Source organism: Mya arenaria, chromosome 11 (assembly GCF_026914265.1).
Source record: "Mya arenaria isolate MELC-2E11 chromosome 11, ASM2691426v1".
Taxonomy (NCBI): domain Eukaryota; kingdom Metazoa; phylum Mollusca; class Bivalvia; order Myida; family Myidae; genus Mya; species Mya arenaria.
Window position 1 is genome coordinate 36,347,730 of NC_069132.1, and position 18,770 is coordinate 36,366,499.

General features: G+C 39.7%; 2 protein-coding genes across 2 annotated transcripts in view; one reads left to right on the top strand and one right to left on the bottom strand.

Moving 5' to 3' along the window:
• The window catches only part of LOC128208060 (gephyrin-like), a 32,142-nt gene extending 18,135 nt beyond the window's left edge, over positions 1 to 14,007 (top strand). The window contains exons 8-18 of the mRNA XM_052911375.1: positions 2,097 to 2,202; positions 8,316 to 8,447; positions 8,830 to 8,922; positions 9,303 to 9,358; positions 9,615 to 9,793; positions 10,999 to 11,152; positions 11,399 to 11,520; positions 12,474 to 12,561; positions 12,705 to 12,778; positions 13,020 to 13,188; positions 13,412 to 14,007. Of these exons, the coding sequence (XP_052767335.1) occupies positions 2,097 to 2,202; positions 8,316 to 8,447; positions 8,830 to 8,922; positions 9,303 to 9,358; positions 9,615 to 9,793; positions 10,999 to 11,152; positions 11,399 to 11,520; positions 12,474 to 12,561; positions 12,705 to 12,778; positions 13,020 to 13,188; positions 13,412 to 13,642 (1,404 nt within the window). The 3' untranslated portion in view covers positions 13,643 to 14,007. The remainder of the gene's footprint in view (positions 1 to 2,096; positions 2,203 to 8,315; positions 8,448 to 8,829; positions 8,923 to 9,302; positions 9,359 to 9,614; positions 9,794 to 10,998; positions 11,153 to 11,398; positions 11,521 to 12,473; positions 12,562 to 12,704; positions 12,779 to 13,019; positions 13,189 to 13,411) is intronic.
• Positions 14,008 to 14,059: 52 nt separating this feature from the next.
• LOC128208061 (retinol dehydrogenase 16-like) lies at positions 14,060 to 18,202 on the bottom strand. The gene is made up of 6 exons (XM_052911376.1): positions 17,906 to 18,202; positions 16,577 to 16,777; positions 15,877 to 16,029; positions 15,295 to 15,488; positions 14,649 to 14,897; positions 14,060 to 14,170 (listed from the first exon to the last, which is right to left on the bottom strand). The coding sequence occupies exons 1-6, from the start codon at positions 18,126 to 18,128 to the stop codon at positions 14,090 to 14,092; spliced, it is 1,101 nt and encodes a 366-aa protein (XP_052767336.1). The 5' UTR covers positions 18,129 to 18,202; the 3' UTR covers positions 14,060 to 14,089.
• Between the last annotated feature and the right edge of the window lie 568 nt (positions 18,203 to 18,770).

An 18,770-nucleotide genomic window follows, 5' to 3' on the forward strand; every position in this document is an offset into this window, starting at 1 on the left:
ACTTTCTAAATGTTCTCTGGAACAGGACATATCCCGTATGTCAGCCACTTTTAAAATATTTTTAGGATTAAGACAAGTCTCTTGTCAGACATTATTGAAAGGATTCCAATGTTAGATTATGGCTCTTATCAAACATCATTTAAATACTATTCGGAATAGGATAAACTATTTTAATACCATCTGGGTCAAGAAATGCCCCCCGTCAGACACAATTTAAACACTTCCAACTTTACATGTTCTTGATTCAGGGCCTGTCTCTTATCGGAAACTATTTCAATGCTATCAGGCGCAACATAGACCTCTTGTCAGAAGTTTGAAAACAGTTTATTTTGGTCGGGGCAGGCCTCTGGTCAGACTTTTTTAAATGGCATCTGGATCAGGTCATGTCTCTTATCACACAATATTTGAATTGTATCTGGACCAGGACAGGGCGCTTGTCACACACTATTTGAATTGTATCTGGACCAGGACAGGGCGCTTGTCACACACTATTTGAATTGTATCTGGACCAGGACAGGGCGATTTGGACCAGGACAGGGCGCTTGTCACACACTATTTGAATTGTATCTGGACCAGGACAGGGCGCTTGTCACACACTATTTGAATTGTATCTGGACCAGGACAGGGCGCTTGTCACACACTATTTGAATTGTATCTGGACCAGGACAGGGCGCTTGTCACACACTATTTGAATTTTATCTGGACCAGGTCATGTCTCTTATCACACGCTATTTGAATTGTATCTGGACCAGGACAGGGCGCTTGTCACACACTATTTGAATTGTATCTGGACCAGGACAGGGCGCTTGTCACACATTGTTTGCATTATATTTGGGTCTGTATGGAAGTATCTTCTTATATGTGGAATGATATTGGTGTAAATACATATATTGCTTATTCAACACTTTTTAAATGTTATATGGATAAAAAATGGTCTCTTTTCAGACACCTTTTTTAAATCTGGATCAGAGTATCGCTATGTATCTTGTCAGACACCATTGAATACTTTTATGATGACAGCCATATTTTTAGAATGAGGTCAGGTCTGTTGTAAGATACTAATTAATTGCTATTAGAATCAAGACAGATCGCATGTTTCAGTAAGTCATTATTTAAATGCTATCTGGATCAGGGCAAGTATGTTGCCCAGACACTATTTTAATGTAATATGCATTTCGACATGTATCTTGTCAGTCAATATCTAATTGATATCTGGGTCAGGACCGTGAAGTTTCTTATAAGAAACTGTTTGAACGATATTCAGGTCTAGACAGGTTGTTTATCAGACACCATTTGAATATTATCTGCATCAAGACAAGCCTCTTGTCAGAAAGGAAATATATGTGGGTCAGGAAATGTCTCTTTTCAGACCTGATTTAATGCTTCTCTGAATCACAGGACATGCCTCTTGTCAGAAATTATTGACAGCTATGTAATTCAGGATAGCTGTCTTGTCAAAGATATTTAAGCACTACATGTATATTTGAACTTGATACTACATTGTTCATAACTGTTATCTGCGTTAATACAAGTCTCTTATGCACCAGTCATTTGTAACCAATCACCCCCCCCCCCCCCCAGGTCCGGAGAAAAGCCGGGACTTTTACTTTCGGTCCAGCCAACACTGGGTAAAATCCCCGCCTTGCGGGGACGAACTGATGGTTAAACCCCGGCTAAAAAGGCCCCCCGCACCCCAGAGACTCTATATAAGGCCCAATCTCGGCTTAATTTGGCGCTATGACAAAACCACCGCGGTTACCCGGCCCTGCGGGGCCACCTGGAAAGTAAAAACACGGCCCTTTTCCCCGGCTATCCCCGGACCTGGGGGGCGTGGTTACAAGAGACTGGTACATTACCAGACACCTTATGGAATACCATATGGCGCAGGAGAGGTCACCTTTTGGAATACCATATGGCGCAGGAGAGGTCTCTTGTTAGATATGCGTTACATTAACTGTCCACATATATAGGTTACTCGCATATTGTATTTAAGGTTTAAATGTGTAAATGTCATGCAATGTTGTAATACATGATATACATTTTGAAGAAAAGTTCTAGTAAAACTTAAACAAAAAATACCGTTTATTTGAACTCAGACTGCCGGTTCCAAGCCTGGGCAGCCGACTGATGATGACGTCACGCGACCCGAACGAGCACCTGCGTCACAGCACGTGCACCGTTGTCCCCACAGCCATGCGGGAAGTAAGTCTAATAGAAATTATGATATTTACCAGACTTTGTTATCATAATTTAATTATGTTTTCAATATACTCGTATGATTACAAACTGTATTGTGAGATGGTTCGCACCCGTAACTACATAAGTTACTATTTTAAGGCTTTTTTTCTATCATCACGTGGTATAGTGGTAATTTCTGTTGTCCATGAGGATGTTCATGAGAATATTAATTTTTACACAACCAATCTTGCGCAGTGATCCTGATCCTAATTTGATTAGGGAGGGCAGTATTTGGAGAGCTGATTTTCTACCTTCTGCATGTACCCTGTGCGTATTAGTGCAACAATAGTGCTGACTACACGGAAGTGACTTGGAAGGGGTCGGGGCTGGGCTTAGGGAGAGGATGAAATTCAAATATTTTTCATAACTGCGTCCTTTCAACTTATTTTTTGCGGTTTAGCATAATTTAAATGATTATTTTTATGATGTACTTCATTGGTTTAAACATATTTTAATCAACATAAATATCATACATTGCAACATTGTATGTCAATATATACATGCTATATTAAATCGGATCAAAACGTAAGCAGAGCTTATAATGTGTCCCTCCGGATAGTTTTACTTACACTCATAAACAGTAGATGGGGAGGGACAGTTTAGATATTCAAAAGCGTTTTGAATCCTTGCATTCGGAACTCCTCGGGCATTTTCTTTCGAAAACAACCTCGGATGTTTGCCGGTTCATCGGTAGAAGTAGTTCGTAAATTTTTTAATTATATTATTAATTAAATGTTGTGTTTTAGCTTGTATTTTAATATCTATGTTTAAATTGATTGCCAGTGATGTGTTTTTTGCAAACATAATAAAGTTTCCCAAGAGTTAAGACATTAAGTTTAAATGCTAAATTGAAACTACTACACCATCTACTTGCAGTGTAGTTGAAGTGTACCGATTTTTGACATTGTAAACTGTCCATATACATTCGAGGTTGTTTTCTGAACAATAAAGATTCTGCAAATGGTCTCGTGGTTAAGGGCTGTATTACCATTAAGAATGAATTCAACGTTTACTTCTGTAATTTCTGACATGTCATGAATGAGTTGTTCTCTAATAAGGGACACATGTCAGGCGCGTAGCTGCCTATACGCGAATACGCGGCTAAATCCACATGATTCTGACAAAAAACACCAGCAAACATTGCAGTATGCTTACTTGACTCCATGATCCTAATACTGTCCATTTTCCAGTACCGGGTTACACATTGCTTTCAAAATTTCCCGAGGAGGCATGCCCTCGGACCCCCTAGCACAATTATGAATCCACATGAATAGGAGGCTAGCTACGCCCCTGCATGTATTCATAGGAAGTATAGAAACGCTGAACCACTTTCAGACCAATTTCTTATCACAGATTCTGTATACTGAAATAAGAGCCTTTTAGTGCTGCAGTTTTATTATTTGTTCATTTTAAATCACGTTTGTCATACTGAAACCATCGGCGACAACGGTACATTTTATCTTAAAATACTTGCGTGTGGGAAGATGAAATACATAAGGAATGGCTTGGTAACATTGTTGTCACCATATAATGTCTCACCAGGGGCCAATATATACTGAAATGGCTCCTATATGGAGAATTAAGAGAAAAGAGATTTTATTTATACCAGATCAAGTTCCAATTAAAGATTTATTCCTTATTTTATGACTTTATGTACAGGCAATTGTTAATGTCTTGAAAATGATAAGTCATCTTTAAAATTGCTAATAAAATACAATCCAGTACCTTCTGGAGAAGACTTAATTAGATTTGTTATTGAGTGATGCTAATACGAATGGTTGTTTAGGGATCAAGCGTGGTAAAAATGTCATTGAAGACTTGAATTGGACATGTAAAATTACTTGGTAGCTAAAAACATCTCCAAACAGACTAATTTTCTTTGTTTTTTAGTTTTTAATGTAAGTCTATATATTAGGTTGTCTGTTTGAAGAAAAACATACGTTTGCGTTTGCTTTTCGAAGAAAATTTGGAGGCGTCATAATAAAACTAGGAAAACTTTCAAAAAACTTGGGCCATTGGACCATTGTCAAATTGTGCTAATCGATCATGGGCATTCGCTCTTGACTTTTACCATTGTCAAATTGTGCTCACGGTAAATGGCTTAAGCGAACGGACAAGCGTTGGCAACCGCTCTTGACTTTAACCATTGTCAAGTTGTGCTCCCGATGATTGGCTTGCTTAAGCGGAAGGACGAACATGGGCAACCGCTGTTGACTTTGACCATTGTCAAGTTGTGCTCGCGGTGATTGGCTTAAGCGGAGGGACGGACATGAGCAACCGCTGTAGACTTTGACCATAGTCAAGTTGTGCTCGCGGTGATTGGCTTAAGCGGAGGGGCGGACATGGGCATCCGCTGTAGACTTTGACCATTGTCAGGTTGTGCTCGTGGTGATTGGCTTAAGCGGAGGGACGAACTTGGGCAACCGCTGTAGACTTTGACCATTGTTAAGTTGTGCTCGCGGTGATTGGCTTAAGCGGAAGGACGAACATGGGCATCCGCTGTAGACTTTGACCATTGTCAGGTTGTGCTCGTGGTGATTGGCTTAAGCGGAGGGACGAACTTGGGCAACCGCTGTAGACTTTGACCATTGTCAAGTTGTGCTCGCGGTGATTGGCTTTAGCGGATTGACGAACATGGGCATCCGCTGTAGACTTTGACCATTGTCAGGTTGTGCTCGTGGTGATTGGCTTAAGCGGAGGGACGAACTTGGGCATCCGCTGTAGACTTTGACCATTGTCAAGTTGTGCTCGCGGTGATTGGCTGAAGCGGAGGGACGAACATGAGCAACCGCTGTAGACTTTGACCATTGTCAAGTTCTGCTCGCGGTGATTGGCTTAAGCGGAGGGACGAACATGGGCATCCGCTGTAGACTTTGACCGTTGTCAAGTTGTGCTCGCGGTGATTGGCTTAATCGGAGGGACGAACATGAGCAACCGCTGTAGACTTTGACCATTGTCAAGTTGTGCTCGCGGTGATTGGCTTAAGCGGAAGGACGAACATGGACATCCGCTGTAGACTTTGACCATTGTCAAGTTGTGCTCACGGTAAATGGCTTAAGCGGAGGGACGAGCATGGGCAACCGCTGTAGACTTTGACCGTAGTCAAGTTTTGCTCGCGGTAATTGGCTTAAGCGGAGGGACGAACATAGGCAACCGCTGTAGACTTTGACCATAGTCAAGTTTTGCTCGCGGTAATTGGCTTAAGCGGATTGACGAACATGGGCATCCGCTGTAGACTTTGACCATTGTCAAGTTGTGCTCGCGGTAATCGGCTTAAACGGACGGACGAGCGTTGACATCCGCTCTTGACCTTGACCATTGTCAAGTTATGCTCCCGATGAATGGCTTAAGTGGACGGAAGAGCATGGGCAACCGCTGTTGACTTTGATCAGTGTAAAGTTATGAATAACTTAGGCGAACAGACGAGCATGGGCATCCACTCTTGACTTTGAACATTGTCAAGGTGTGCTCTTTGAATAGCGAACATTGACATCGACTCTTGACTTTGACCATTGTCAACTTGTGCTCTCAGTGAATGGCTTAAGCAGACGGGCGAGGTCAACCACTCGTGACCTTGACCATTGTCAAGTTGTGCTCATGATAAATGGCTTAAGTGGACGGACGGGCGAGGTCAACCACTCTTGACTTTGCCCATTGTCAAGTTGTGCTCCCGGTTAATGATTTAAAGATGCACTCTCCCAAATAAGATTAACCACAATTAATAATATTGTTTTAATATTCCAAGAAGGATGAATAACTGTCGGAAATAATGGTTCTTATGAAGGATACCGAGTTTAATTTGAAAGAAATAAGCATAAAACACGGTATTTCTACCTAATAAGACTACAGTAGATCACGGTAAATCTTTTAGCAATCACCAGTCATTTAATATTTTTGTGCTTTATGCTATTAAATACACGGTTACAATCTTGTTATCAGTAATTTATATTTTCCATAAATGCATTATTTAGTTAGTATTAAAGGTTTATTAGTCAGAACTGATTTTTGTCGTATGTATGTATTGATTTTGAATGCGTTGGCATCCACTCTTGACTTGACGGACGAACATAAGCATCCGCCATCAGTGCTCTTGATCTAGCTTGAATGTGAAGGTTGCCATAATATCCCCGCTTCTTGTTCAATGAACAAATAACAGAACTTTTCAGTTTCGTCTATTGTTTTTACATTTTTATACCAAATATGCATTTTCTATCAATTTCAATTATAACGTATTTTAGTTAAGTGTGTCAATAGGCTTTCATACTGAAAAAAAAAACGATTTAAGACAAAACTATATTATGCACCAGTCAATTGTAACCACGCACCCCCCCCCCCCGGTCCGGGGAATAGCCGGGACTTTGACTTTCGGTCCAGCCAACCCCGGGTAAAATCCCCGCCTTGCGGGGACGAACTGATGGTTAAACCCCGGCCAAATGCCCCGCACCCCAGAGACTCTATATAAGGCCCAATCTCCGCTAAGTTTGGCGCTATGACAAAACCACCGCGGTCACCCGGCCCTGCGGGGGCACCTGGAAAGTAAAAACACGGCCCTTTTCCCGGCTATCCCCTGAATATCATACACTTTTTTGTCAGTTTTCTTTAACTTAAGGTACATTTGATATTAAGTTATACTTAAGACGTCTAGATAATCGTTGTTGAAAAACATTTTGTTATCGTGAACTTATCTGAAAAAGATGTGTTCCAGTTTTTTTTCTAATTGATATATATTAAGAAAACGATTGCCATGTGATTAAGGTTTCCGTATATAAATTTTGATTAATTATTCATGGCCTTGAACAGCCTTTTTCCGTATCTTTTGTTACAAAGTTCCCTTGCACTATCACCTAATAAAAAATAAACAATAAAAAGCACATCATATCATCTTATATCAAGGCAGCATGTGAGGGGTAGACAACACTTGCGTGATAGATGTATTTTCGTCTTTGACATTACGCGGTCTGACATCGGAAGTTCAGTTAAATATGATTTATTTTACATATAATTGTGAAACAAGTTACATGTATTACATTTTTTCACTCTCATTGGCATGATGTTACAGTACAATACAATACAATACGTGTTTATTTGCAATTATATATATATATATATATATATATATGCATTTTAAATATAGATCAGAAGAGATTAATCAACAATATATTTTCAATGACATGTATACTTATCTTGACAAACTTCAATATGCAACATGCATATATAGAAATGTTATTGCTTTTAAATATATATTGTCTTAACATATTCAATTTCCATTTCGTTGTAGCATATATTAAATATTGTTCAAAATACAACAGGTACAGACAAAACTAGCCACGTCTATTACCCTCAATAAAAGTTTGCCTCAACATGTCAGCTTTATGTAGAAACTTTGTAGAAAATATTTGTCTCTCTCTAACATCAGACATCATACAGTGAAATAATGCAAGAGTTCGAATCCTATCAAACCATACAGATTCAAAGCATTCTAGCCTTATCGATTCATACAGTGGACATATGACAAGAAAGTGAAACTCATCTTCAATGACATACACGTTACGTGTTAAACAAAATGCACAAAATCGAAATTCTCTGTCAACATTTAATAAAATGTCTGCCTCTTTCAGTTGTCAAGTTATGCCCTGAACTTCTAAAATTTGACAGTGATCTTTTCAGTAAGAAAGGCAACTCCAATGTTTAATATCTTTCAGTGTCAAGCATTGTCTTAAATTCCTTGTAATGCAATGCTTTGGGTGAACTGTTTATTTTCGAATGTATGTCTTGAAATGCACAGTCCTTTAGCCTGTTCTTAAACTGTGCTAGAAATATCACTGAGTCTCCAACACCGTCTGCTAGCCAAGCAAATCCAAATTCATACTTATATAACATGCGTTTTACATTTGTAGCCCAGTTGGATCTACAGAATTGTCATGGTTTCTGGTTTCAATAGAGTGTGGTCATGTGTTGTGGGGGAAACAGGGGTATCCGGAGGAAACCCACTTGTCTGGCTTGGTGATCACAAACTATCCACACAAAAGATATATACCCTGCTCACTGAGCTACCGGGTATCTTTGATTCATTCCAGGTCAGGTGGACGTGAGCCGCGTGGCGTACCGGCCCCGGAAGTCACCATATCCGATGATCTCAGTTGCGGAGGCGGTCGACCACGTATTGAAACACGCTCATATACTTCCACTGGAAACAGTGTCATTCACAAGTGTGTGATGTACCTTATATATTGTCAGAACGACCTGGAGTGTTAACGAATTAGTCTATTATAATCGTATGCCGTTTTAAAAGCTATTGGCTGCTATGAATCATGTGCAAGTAATTTATATTGGGTATAAGAAAGACTGGTACCCTATGTTACCTACGTAAACAAAAATGGAAAAAAAATAGAATTAGGGTGCCAATTTAGTATACGTTGTGTTTAAAGGGGGGGGGGGGCTAGGAAATTTAATGAATCGTTTATATATACACACCGTATTATTAAATTTATTTGTCAGAATGTATTCAAATTTTAAATCTGCAAACAGACCAATCACTTTTCTTTACTTTTTCCAAGGTATATTGTTTTTTTATGCCGATTTTACTTTCAGGTGCCCTAGGACGTTACCTAGCGGAGGACGTGTTCGCAAAGGAGCCACTGCCGCCATTTCCGGCCTCCATCAAGGACGGTTACGCTGTTATAGGTATGAGAACATTTAGTATATTCTCTACTCAGTAATTTATCTAGACACATTTTGCTTTGACTTTATAAGCAACAAAAATGCTATTCATCCCACTAAAGAACAATACTATTAGTGCCATACAAAACATTTGTTACATGTAAACTATCTGGCCAAAAATGACCATATTTTTGTTGAATGAAGATTTTTCGTATTGTATATTTAAACTGCAGCGCAAAGAGTTCCAGGTATAGGAGTAGAGCGTAAACATATGCTCTACGATGCTCCCCTTGCTCTATTTATTGCGTACACATGTTTTAGAAGTATGAATGATTTTGGAGAGATGAAGATGTATATGTTTATATAAGCATTGCCATAATAAGAGTTTGACTGGTTTGTTTCAGCGTCCGATGGGGCGGGGACGCGCCTTGTGTCCAGTGCCTCAACAGCTGGCGATGAGGTAACTAGCGTCGCATCAAGATCTCTGTTATTCAATGTTTTATGCTGATTGTATATGACAAATTATTAAATTTATTACTTATTTCGTAGAACATTAATTTTACATGCATATTTGATGTACCACAGGATAAGTATTGATTAGTTTGATGGGAGGAGTGTGAACACACCCACAGGGGTGGGACTATACAGGAACTGTTCTTATATAATATATTGACTAGTAACTGCTGATAAGTGGACTCATTTTGTCCATCCTTTAGCCTGGCGGGTGTGTGAAGCCGGGAGAGTGTGTGAGGATCAATACTGGCGCGCCTGTACCGGAAGGGGCGGACGCGGTAGTGCAGGTAGAGGACACGCTGCTGGAGCGCTCAACGGAGGATGGAACTACGGAGCTGGAGATCAAGGTCATGGTGGCGCCCACAGTTGGGCAGGATATCCGGTAGGTTCATACATGCCAGAATCGGCTAGTTTGTTATGTATCAAGAAAGCAATGAAAGAATTCTAAATTCAATAATGTAGTTGGATGTTTTAGTAATGACAGCGAATGGTTCATGCAGGTTACAGTTGAATTGGTTATATTTAAATTACATGACTGTCATACTTACTCTGGTTTGTTCAAATAATTAAAATGAAAATATATGTCACGGAGGAGGAAAAGGTGTTTAGGGTTTATAAGGCGCATTCTGGCTGCATATTTGCCTGACCAGACTGCACCACCCTAGCAGTTAAAAGAGGAATTTAGAAGCCTTAAGTGGATATTTACATCATCGTTGGATAAGGTATCAAACCAAAGACCGAAAAACTTTTCTAACAATGAATGGCATCTAAAATGAAACACAACTCACATAAGAGAATAAAGAGGGGCCATCCCAGGTTAAATAGAGGCCGACCAGGCTCAGTGCAGGTCATCCCATGTTAAATAGAGGCCGACCAGGCTCAGTGCAGGTCATCCCATGTTAAATAGAGGCCGACCAGGCTCTGTGCAGGTCATCCCATGTTAAATAGAGGCCGACCAGGCTCTGTGCGGGTCATCCAAGGTTAAGGAGCGACCGACCAGGCTCTGTGCGGGTCATCCAAGGTTAAGGAATCTTGGATGACCCGCTCTGTGCGGGTCATCCCGTGTTAAATAGAGGCCGACCAGGCTCTGTGCGGGCCATCCAAGGTTAAGGAGCGGCCGACCAGGCTCTGTGCGGGCCATCCAAGGTTAAGGAGCGGCCGACCAGGCTCTGTGCGGGTCATCCAAGATTAAGGAGCGGCCGACCAGGCTCTGTGCGGGTCATCCAAGGTTAAGGAGCGGCCGACCAGGCTCTGTGCGGGTCATCCAAGGTTAAGGAGCGACCGACCAGGCTCTGTGCGGGTCATCCAAGGTTAAGGAGCGACCGACCAGGCTCTGTGCGGGTCATCCAAGGTTAAGTAGCGACCGACCCGCTCTGTACGGGTCATCCAAGGTTAAGGAGCGACCGACCAGGCTCTGTGTGGGTCATCCAAGGTTAAGGAGCAACCGACCTCTTGCACGTCACATTGGTTCTGTTGTATTGAATCCCAATAATTCATTTTTACATGCATATATTGAAATAATTAAAATGAATTCGATTTATTGGAAGAAGTATTTTCAAATGTATAATATAATGTTGTTGTTCTCAGAAAAGTTGGTTCTGACATCGCTGAGGGTGAGAAAGTTCTACAGAAGGGGCAGCACTTAGGGCCGTCCGAGATCAGTATCCTAGCAACCGTCGGAGTCACTGAAGTCAACTGTTTCCGGCAGCCTGTGGTTGGTGTCATGTCGACAGGGAACGAGGTGATTAACATTCTTGTTTTGGATTTATATATCTCATGTAGAATAACCAATATTGTCCTAAACATTGACGTTGCAATGCGTTTCGTGTGTCTCGACGATATTACAGGGTCGAGACAAGTTAAAATTCAAATTTCTTCTAACCAGCTGTAAATGCATCGCCTTTAGTCGAAATGGAGCAAGCCTTTCTAGCTGGCTCTAGTTGTATATAAGATATGTCCAATTAACCCCTCTCCCTTAAATCTTCAGCTATGCGAACCGGGGTCTGGGCTGGTTCCGGGCCGCATTCGGGACAGTAACCGCTACACACTGATGGCCGCGCTGCGAGAGCACGGATTCCCGTACACAGATCTGGGCATCGCAAAAGACACGTAAGGCACCTCTATGAAATTATATATAAAAATCCATATGATACCAACCAATGCATTTGTCCAATGATTAACATAATGTTTCTTATTATTAAACGGGGACTGTTTTCGTGCATTTGTATATACAGTGTAAATTGATTATGTTGAGCTCTGATATATCGAATTTTCGGTATATCGAACCTGTTTCTGGGCCCGAACTTTTCCCTTATATTTCAATATAAAAATTACATGTACTTCGTAGTTTTGCCATTGCTATATGCTTCTTCAAGATTATGTTGTAGCTGCTATTCAACCATCAAAAGCAGTCTCTACTTTACCATCTGTGCTTATATTTTTGATTACAATATCGAGGGGTGAAAGCGAAAAGGTTCTATCTGCTTCTTTATTTAATGTCACTTAGAACCTTTTCGCTTTCACCCCTCGATATGGAATCTAAAAATTCACACTTTTTTAGCATAAGGGTCGTCCATCATCTGTTTCATTGTTTAAAACATACATGTGCATTCATTATTCTTTTTATGCGCAAGGCATGACACAGTTCTTTCACTGATGCATTGGACCATATGGACATTATAATGACCATTGCATGCGTATCCATGTATTAACATGTTGGGCAGGAGAAATTGTTTTTCTACCAAAGCCTAAAAATACATTTGGTTCGAGTTACCCGACCCTATCTACGAAATAGGCACAGACCCTACTTTTTACTGCCAGTTGTTAAAACAATAAGTCTGTGTTTCATTTTTTTAAGTCTACCTATCCTACCTGTTTTTGAAAAGGATGTAACCCTAACCAAACCATTTTTTTTTGGCCCATATTGTAGGCCTGATGCACTGCTAGGGATAATGTGGTCAGCGCTGGACCAGTACGACATTAAAATGACCAGTGGGGGCGTGTCCATCTGTAAACATGTTACGGGGAAAATAATGTATCTCTACCTATTGTACATATTGTAGGCCCGATGCACTGCTGGGGATGATGCGGTCAGCGCTGGACCAGGTGGACATCATAGTGACCAGTGGGGGCGTGTCCATGGGTGAAAAGGTAACTGCGACTTTGTTTCGTTGATTATGTATGTAATTAAAATGTAATTTATCATTTCTTTGATTTGTTAAAAAAAGATTGATATTTGTGAAATGCTTTTAAAAAACTATATTTTCTGATTTGTTTCCTTTTCCCGTGCTTAGGATCTTTTACGACACGTGCTTGAAAAGGATTTGGGTGCTACCGTACACTTTGGCCGAGTTTTGATGAAACCAGGGTAACATTTCTGTCATTCGTATTATTTTATCTTTCATCTCTTAACTTGCAAATCATAATAATATTTCAAAACGTAATCCAGGAATTTTTCATCTAATATTTCGTTCATAAGTACGTTTTTTCGTATAAAATGAGATATTGTGTTCCGTCGCGCATGCGCATCTGTCATTTTAACTTGATAACGCAAGCATAGAAAAATTCAGCTTTCAATGATGTACATTTGGGGGATTTCTCTCTCACAGGAAGCCGACGACGTTTGCGACGCTGGTTCACGAGGGTCGGACAAAGCTCTTCTTCGGTCTTCCTGGCAACCCTGTGTCCGCCACTGTCACGTGCAACCTCTACGTCATACCCGCCGTCAACAAAATGTCCGGTAGCTCAAGTCCGCAACGCACCATTGTTAAGGCAAAGGTACACTAATAGTTGAATAGTTTTGGGTGGGAAAGATCTTTAATGATCCCTTTTTGAGGACAACAATATGTAATCGTGGGAAAATCTAATCGTCCGGAAAAATACTGATGTTTGAAAAGGGGTTTCATTAGGGTTACTTAACAATGACGATCGAATGCTGTGGAATCTATCAATCCTAGAACGATGTATTAATATGTTGTTTAAGCATATGTTCCCTTTTCAGGCATCGGAGACACTGCGGCTGGACCCGCGGCCCGAATACCACCGCGTGGTCCTCACCTGGACCCAAGGATCCCAGCTACCGGAAGCGCGTTCCACCGGAAACCAGATCAGCAGCCGACTCCTTTCTGTTAACTCCGCGAACGCACTGCTACTACTTCCTCCTGGAACCGCGGAGAAAACAGAAGTGGCAGCCGGAGAAATTCTGGACGCTATGATAATTGCGCGCTTGTGATGTTCTGTGACCGAGTGCCAATATTCATGTCATGTTCATATCATACGAACCGGATGCTACCTTAACTCATGTTATTATAATTGTGTAGTACAGCTTGTTATGTAATCGGATTTAAAATAAAAGTAAATAAGTCATTCCTATTTAAAATGCTTTTAATTACTTTTCATGTTTTTTTTTTTTAACTTGACAAATGCTGATGGGTGAATAACTATTTTAAATGATAATTATTTGCTGTCACTTTTTTGTGAAATGTATATGTGAACAAAATATTCATTTAAGTTAAGAAAATGTTTTTAGAAATCGTGGACGTTGACCCTTGAAAATAAAATTTTGAGAACGTGAGGACGTTTATCATAGGAAATAGATATGAAAGGTTTGTTTTTTGAAAGTAACAACGTTGACAATTAAAGACAAACATTACGGCCTTCGTGTTTTAATCATTTTTTTTTACATTTGTCCTTTCCTAAAATACGCAACAATCCTGTCCATGATCCACGTGGGAAGGTATTTGTGGACCCGAGCCATCATCTGTCAGAAAAAGTAGGAAATATATATCTTATGAAACAGTATTGATATTTTGTCAAAGAAATGTTTAAATCTGTTAATAATTCTTATTTGTTTTATACATTTATAAATAGCCATTAACTTATACAGCCGAACCCCGTTGGGTCGAACTCGCTTGGCTCGAATTCCCCGTAGGCTCGAACTTGATGAAAGGACCGATTTCTGTAGGTAAACATTCCCGCTTGGCTCGAATTTTCGAGGCTCGAAGTATTTTCGGCAGTCACTGGGAGTTCGAGCGAACGGGGTTCTACTGTATTTGTTAACAAACATTCAGACCTTAAAATAGTACTAAAATAGAAACTTGTATGTCCAGGTTCCAACATACGAGCTATGTTTCCACGTTAAAGCTTACTTATCTAGTAGCATATGATACAATATGTACTTTCACCTATATACTATAACGCCTGCAATATACTTAATTTACGTTTCTACAAATGTGTACCGTATAAGCGTCGTAAAGGCGAAGTGTATTTCGATCTCCCGCCACCGTGTATCTCGCACGAGGGTAACGAGCACAGATCGCGTGCTGCGCGGCCGCCGACAGTTCTGACAAAGCCTCAGTGTCGGTGAACCAACCACTATGACACGCTTCCGGTACCCAACCGAGCACTGACTCTAGATCGTACGACTTTCTAACTTCCGGTGGAGTGTTTTCCCAGAGTTCTCCAATGTCTTTCTTCAATCGCGCAACCTGCATGTTAATAATAAATAAATTATGGGATACTTGTTAAACTATATAACAAGTTGTACGTTTATGTAGAGCGAGCTTCTTACAATATCCTTTATAGCAGCAAAGAAAAAATACACACCCTATATATTACAGCAAAGTAAATATATATATATAATTAAAATTATATAACACGTTTAACGTCCATGTAAACCGCATCCCTTATAATATCTTATAAAACAGCTAAGAAAAAATACATCTGCGATATATTACAGCAAAAATATAAAAATATTGTAATATTTCTAGATCTCATTTTTTTCTTTCATTCTCGGCTTTCACTTGGAATTTTAAGGAGGGAAGGGGAGGTGCCGGGCTTGAAGTTGATACGGACTCATTGTATATCGCGCGTGTAGCCTCCTACCATGGCATCAGTGTGTATAGCCGTGGCGTGAGCAAATGCTCCCGGCTCCACAATGGACACACGGACACCAAACTTGGCCATCTCGAGGCGGAGAGAATCCGACAGCGTCTCCATGCCGTGTTTTGCCACCTCATAGTTATTCCATCTGGGGATAGACATTAGCCCGTGCACGCTCGTGACATTCACCACGCGACCTACAAACGTGCGGGATGTGTTTTTTTGGTAACATACTGGCCCCAATATCTCGAAACTTCTTAAGTACCTTATAACAGGATTAGGCTAAGCTCACTATATTTGTTTTTCTATAATTTGTGCTATATTTACCTCTTTAAGATTTTTTTAGACTTAAAAAAGAAATTAGCCTTATGATATCACAAAAATATTTTTGTCATTTAAATCAAATTTAAGTATGTATTTTGGCTTATTGAAATAAACAACTTAAGTCTGCTAACCTTAATAAGTTTCGAGAAATCGGGGCTTGGTTTCTATGTGTTACTACTGTTACTACGGTTACACTATTGTTTTAGAAATAACCATGTTTAAAAACGAAACTTGTAGTGAAACGTATCTTATTTTCGCAACCTTGTGATTTACGGATGAACGGAAGAAACGCCTTGATGACCCGGATTGGTCCGTACAGGTTGACGTCCAAGCCTCTGTTGTACATGGACGGCGTGGTGAGCTCTATCTCGCTGATCATGTTTATCCCGGCGTTGTTTATCACCGCCCACAAACCTGCACGACAGGAAATGAAATGAATACAACGTGTTATGTTACGTTTTCGAATCTTTAATACATACAGAAACAAATTTTGGTATTGAGGAATACTTCTCCAGGACCTTTCTTCAGTTATATTCACGGTTACAAGTGCAAATGAATTAATCATCTTCAGTGGCGAATCAAGCGGGGAGGACAAGGGCTCGTGCCCCCCATCCACAATTGGACGGCAAATGAGCCCTTAAACACCAAATTTTAACCTTAAATTGATACCTTAACAATTGAAACGCTGAAACATCATAATTATGTATATAATTATTATAATTAATTAATATGATTATATGGCGATACACATTATATGTTTTATAACATTATAATTTATGTTTAAAAGTATTCTTGAATGGATTTTATACGTGGTGTCATTTCAATACCTCAGTGAAGTAAAAGTTTCGAGGGAGTGTGTGTGTGTGTGTGTGGGGGGGTGACAGTTGTGCCCCCGAGTTATGAATTCCTGGATCCACAACTGATCTTAAAAATGCCCGCTTACTATGGAATATGCACACACCTTTCTTTGGCATAGCTTTCTTTACATACTCAGCCGCATTGTTGATGGAATCGTCTTTTGTAACATCACAATGTAGCACGTGAAGTTTCTTTGAGCACGTGGTCCGAAGTTTCCGTGCCCCATGACTCTTGTCGTCAAGGCAACTGGCAAACACTGTGAAACCCAGCTCGTCCAGATGTTGAGCAAAAGCGAACCCAATACCTAAATATTTAAAAGACAATTTAAAATTAATCCGAAGTTTTGCAAATTAACATAAAAACACAGTCATTGTAAGGAAATGAAATCCTCCATTGGCTATTCCTTCGAAATTTTCTGACATTGTTTAGCTGCAGTAATTCATAGTTATTTTGCGCTAGATCGTTGGTAGGAGTTACCCCTTTGTTAAGTCTGAAGAAGAAAATAAATACTTTTAGATGAAATGTCTCTAATTTGTTTATAGGTCACATGACACAAAAGTCTTTGTTATTTCAACCACAAATCAAGCATGCAATTCAAAAACGTGTACCTGAAACTAGTAGCTATACATGGTAACAACACATTTAATCGATTGTTCAGACCTTTAATTGAATTAAACAACGTTGTTTACTTCATCGTTGTTAACTTCATCGTTGTTAACTTCATCGTTGTTAACTTTGTATTATAAACTTAAATTTGAACGTGAACTTAAATTTCATATTTAACTGCTGTGAAGGTAAAATGGTATGTGATCTGTAGTATTTCTAACAAGATTTGAGCTGTACTTCTTTTCTTTAAACATTTAATCACATATTTTACGTTCAAAAGTTAACAACGGTCTCGTTAATCACGTTGTTAACTATAACTGAGTTGTGAACCATTGGTCTATTTATAAGCAATCATAACATTTTTATTTCAAAATTTGACAGACAATAAGGTTTTGTAGAGAATCAATTCCAGTCAATCTGCAATTGACCTAAGCTTGATGTTTTGCATCATGGTAAACTAGATGCTACTCTAGGTAGAAAGATTTTTAAACATGCTTCAAAAAGAACTGCAATTTGTGAAATGTTTACATTTCAGTTATGTTGGAGTTTCTGGTTATCACCTTTTCGTATTTTTTCCAGAGGTAGTTTATTGATGTTTAGTTTAAATACATTAAGTGAGTTTGATCGTAATGAAGTATGCTCAAATATTGATGGAACTGACTCTTCAAAGGTTTTGTTTTGATTAAAAAATGACCTGGACTAGTATGTAATATTTGTCTTAATTTGATCTATTTAACTTTAGACCTACTTTCACTTTCGGTTTGCAATACAGGTAATACTATGACTTCAACAACAAGGTTGCATGCTAAACAACTATTCACACTACCTGAATCGCATCCAGTAATGAAAACACCTCTTCCCTTCGGATCGACCGGACTAGACGTCTGGTACGCGTACGCCAAATGGAGCAGGTAACACATTGCGCATGCTCCGGCGAGAACCAGGAAATAGCCGAAGAAAACGTAAACGGAAAAACATATTGCAGAAGTAAATGTGATCTGGTAAAACTCGTATCCCACTATGTCCGTTAAACCTTTACTGCTCGCCATATTGCAAATGAATGTTAACCTTTGTTTCCTTATCTCTTAACGTCAAGTAGGTGCCACATCATATATATGTTAAAGGTCGGTCGATACATAGTGTAAACGCTGCAGTAGCCCTACATTGATTCAACTCGTAAAAGCTTTGAACAACCTATGAAATTCGCCAAGATTATTAGCATCTTCCATGGCCGAGAGTGTAAGATAGGTTCCGACCCGAGCGTAGGATGTTTTGTGGAAACGAGGTTTGAATTTATATGGAAAGTAAGCTCTGCGATCTTTAAATGTAAAAATACAACGGCAAAGAACACGACAATAGAACGACAAGACAGCTTATGTCCATAGAAAATCTCTAATTTGTACTGTATTTTGATATTATTTGCCAAAATAAACGTTTAAGATCGTCATTGATACTGTCTTTATTAACAATCGTATTGTGATGCTGTGTGATATGGTGGACCTATCAGATTTGCCATGTAACGCTAGTTGCATGCGTTTTTAATCATCGATGTCCTCACTTCCCAAATGTCGAGGCTACAAAATCCCATGTTTTCAGTAGCAACGTTGTAAGTATTTAATTTGGTAATTTTTCATTGGACTATTTTAATTCGACAGTTTGCAATTCAATGCGGCTTGCCTTTATGATTTCAG

Coding starts and splice junctions, on each gene's coding strand:
- LOC128208061 (XM_052911376.1), bottom strand. CDS start 18,128: ATGGCGAGCAGTAAAGGTTTAACGGACATAGTGGGATACGAGTTTTAC. Junction 14,898..15,294: donor CTATACACACTGATGCCATG/GTAGGAGGCTAC, acceptor ATTAACATGCAG/GTTGCGCGATTGAAGAAAGA. Junction 14,171..14,648: donor GCCTTTACGACGCTTATACG/GTACACATTTGT, acceptor TTTTTCTGACAG/ATGATGGCTCGGGTCCACAA.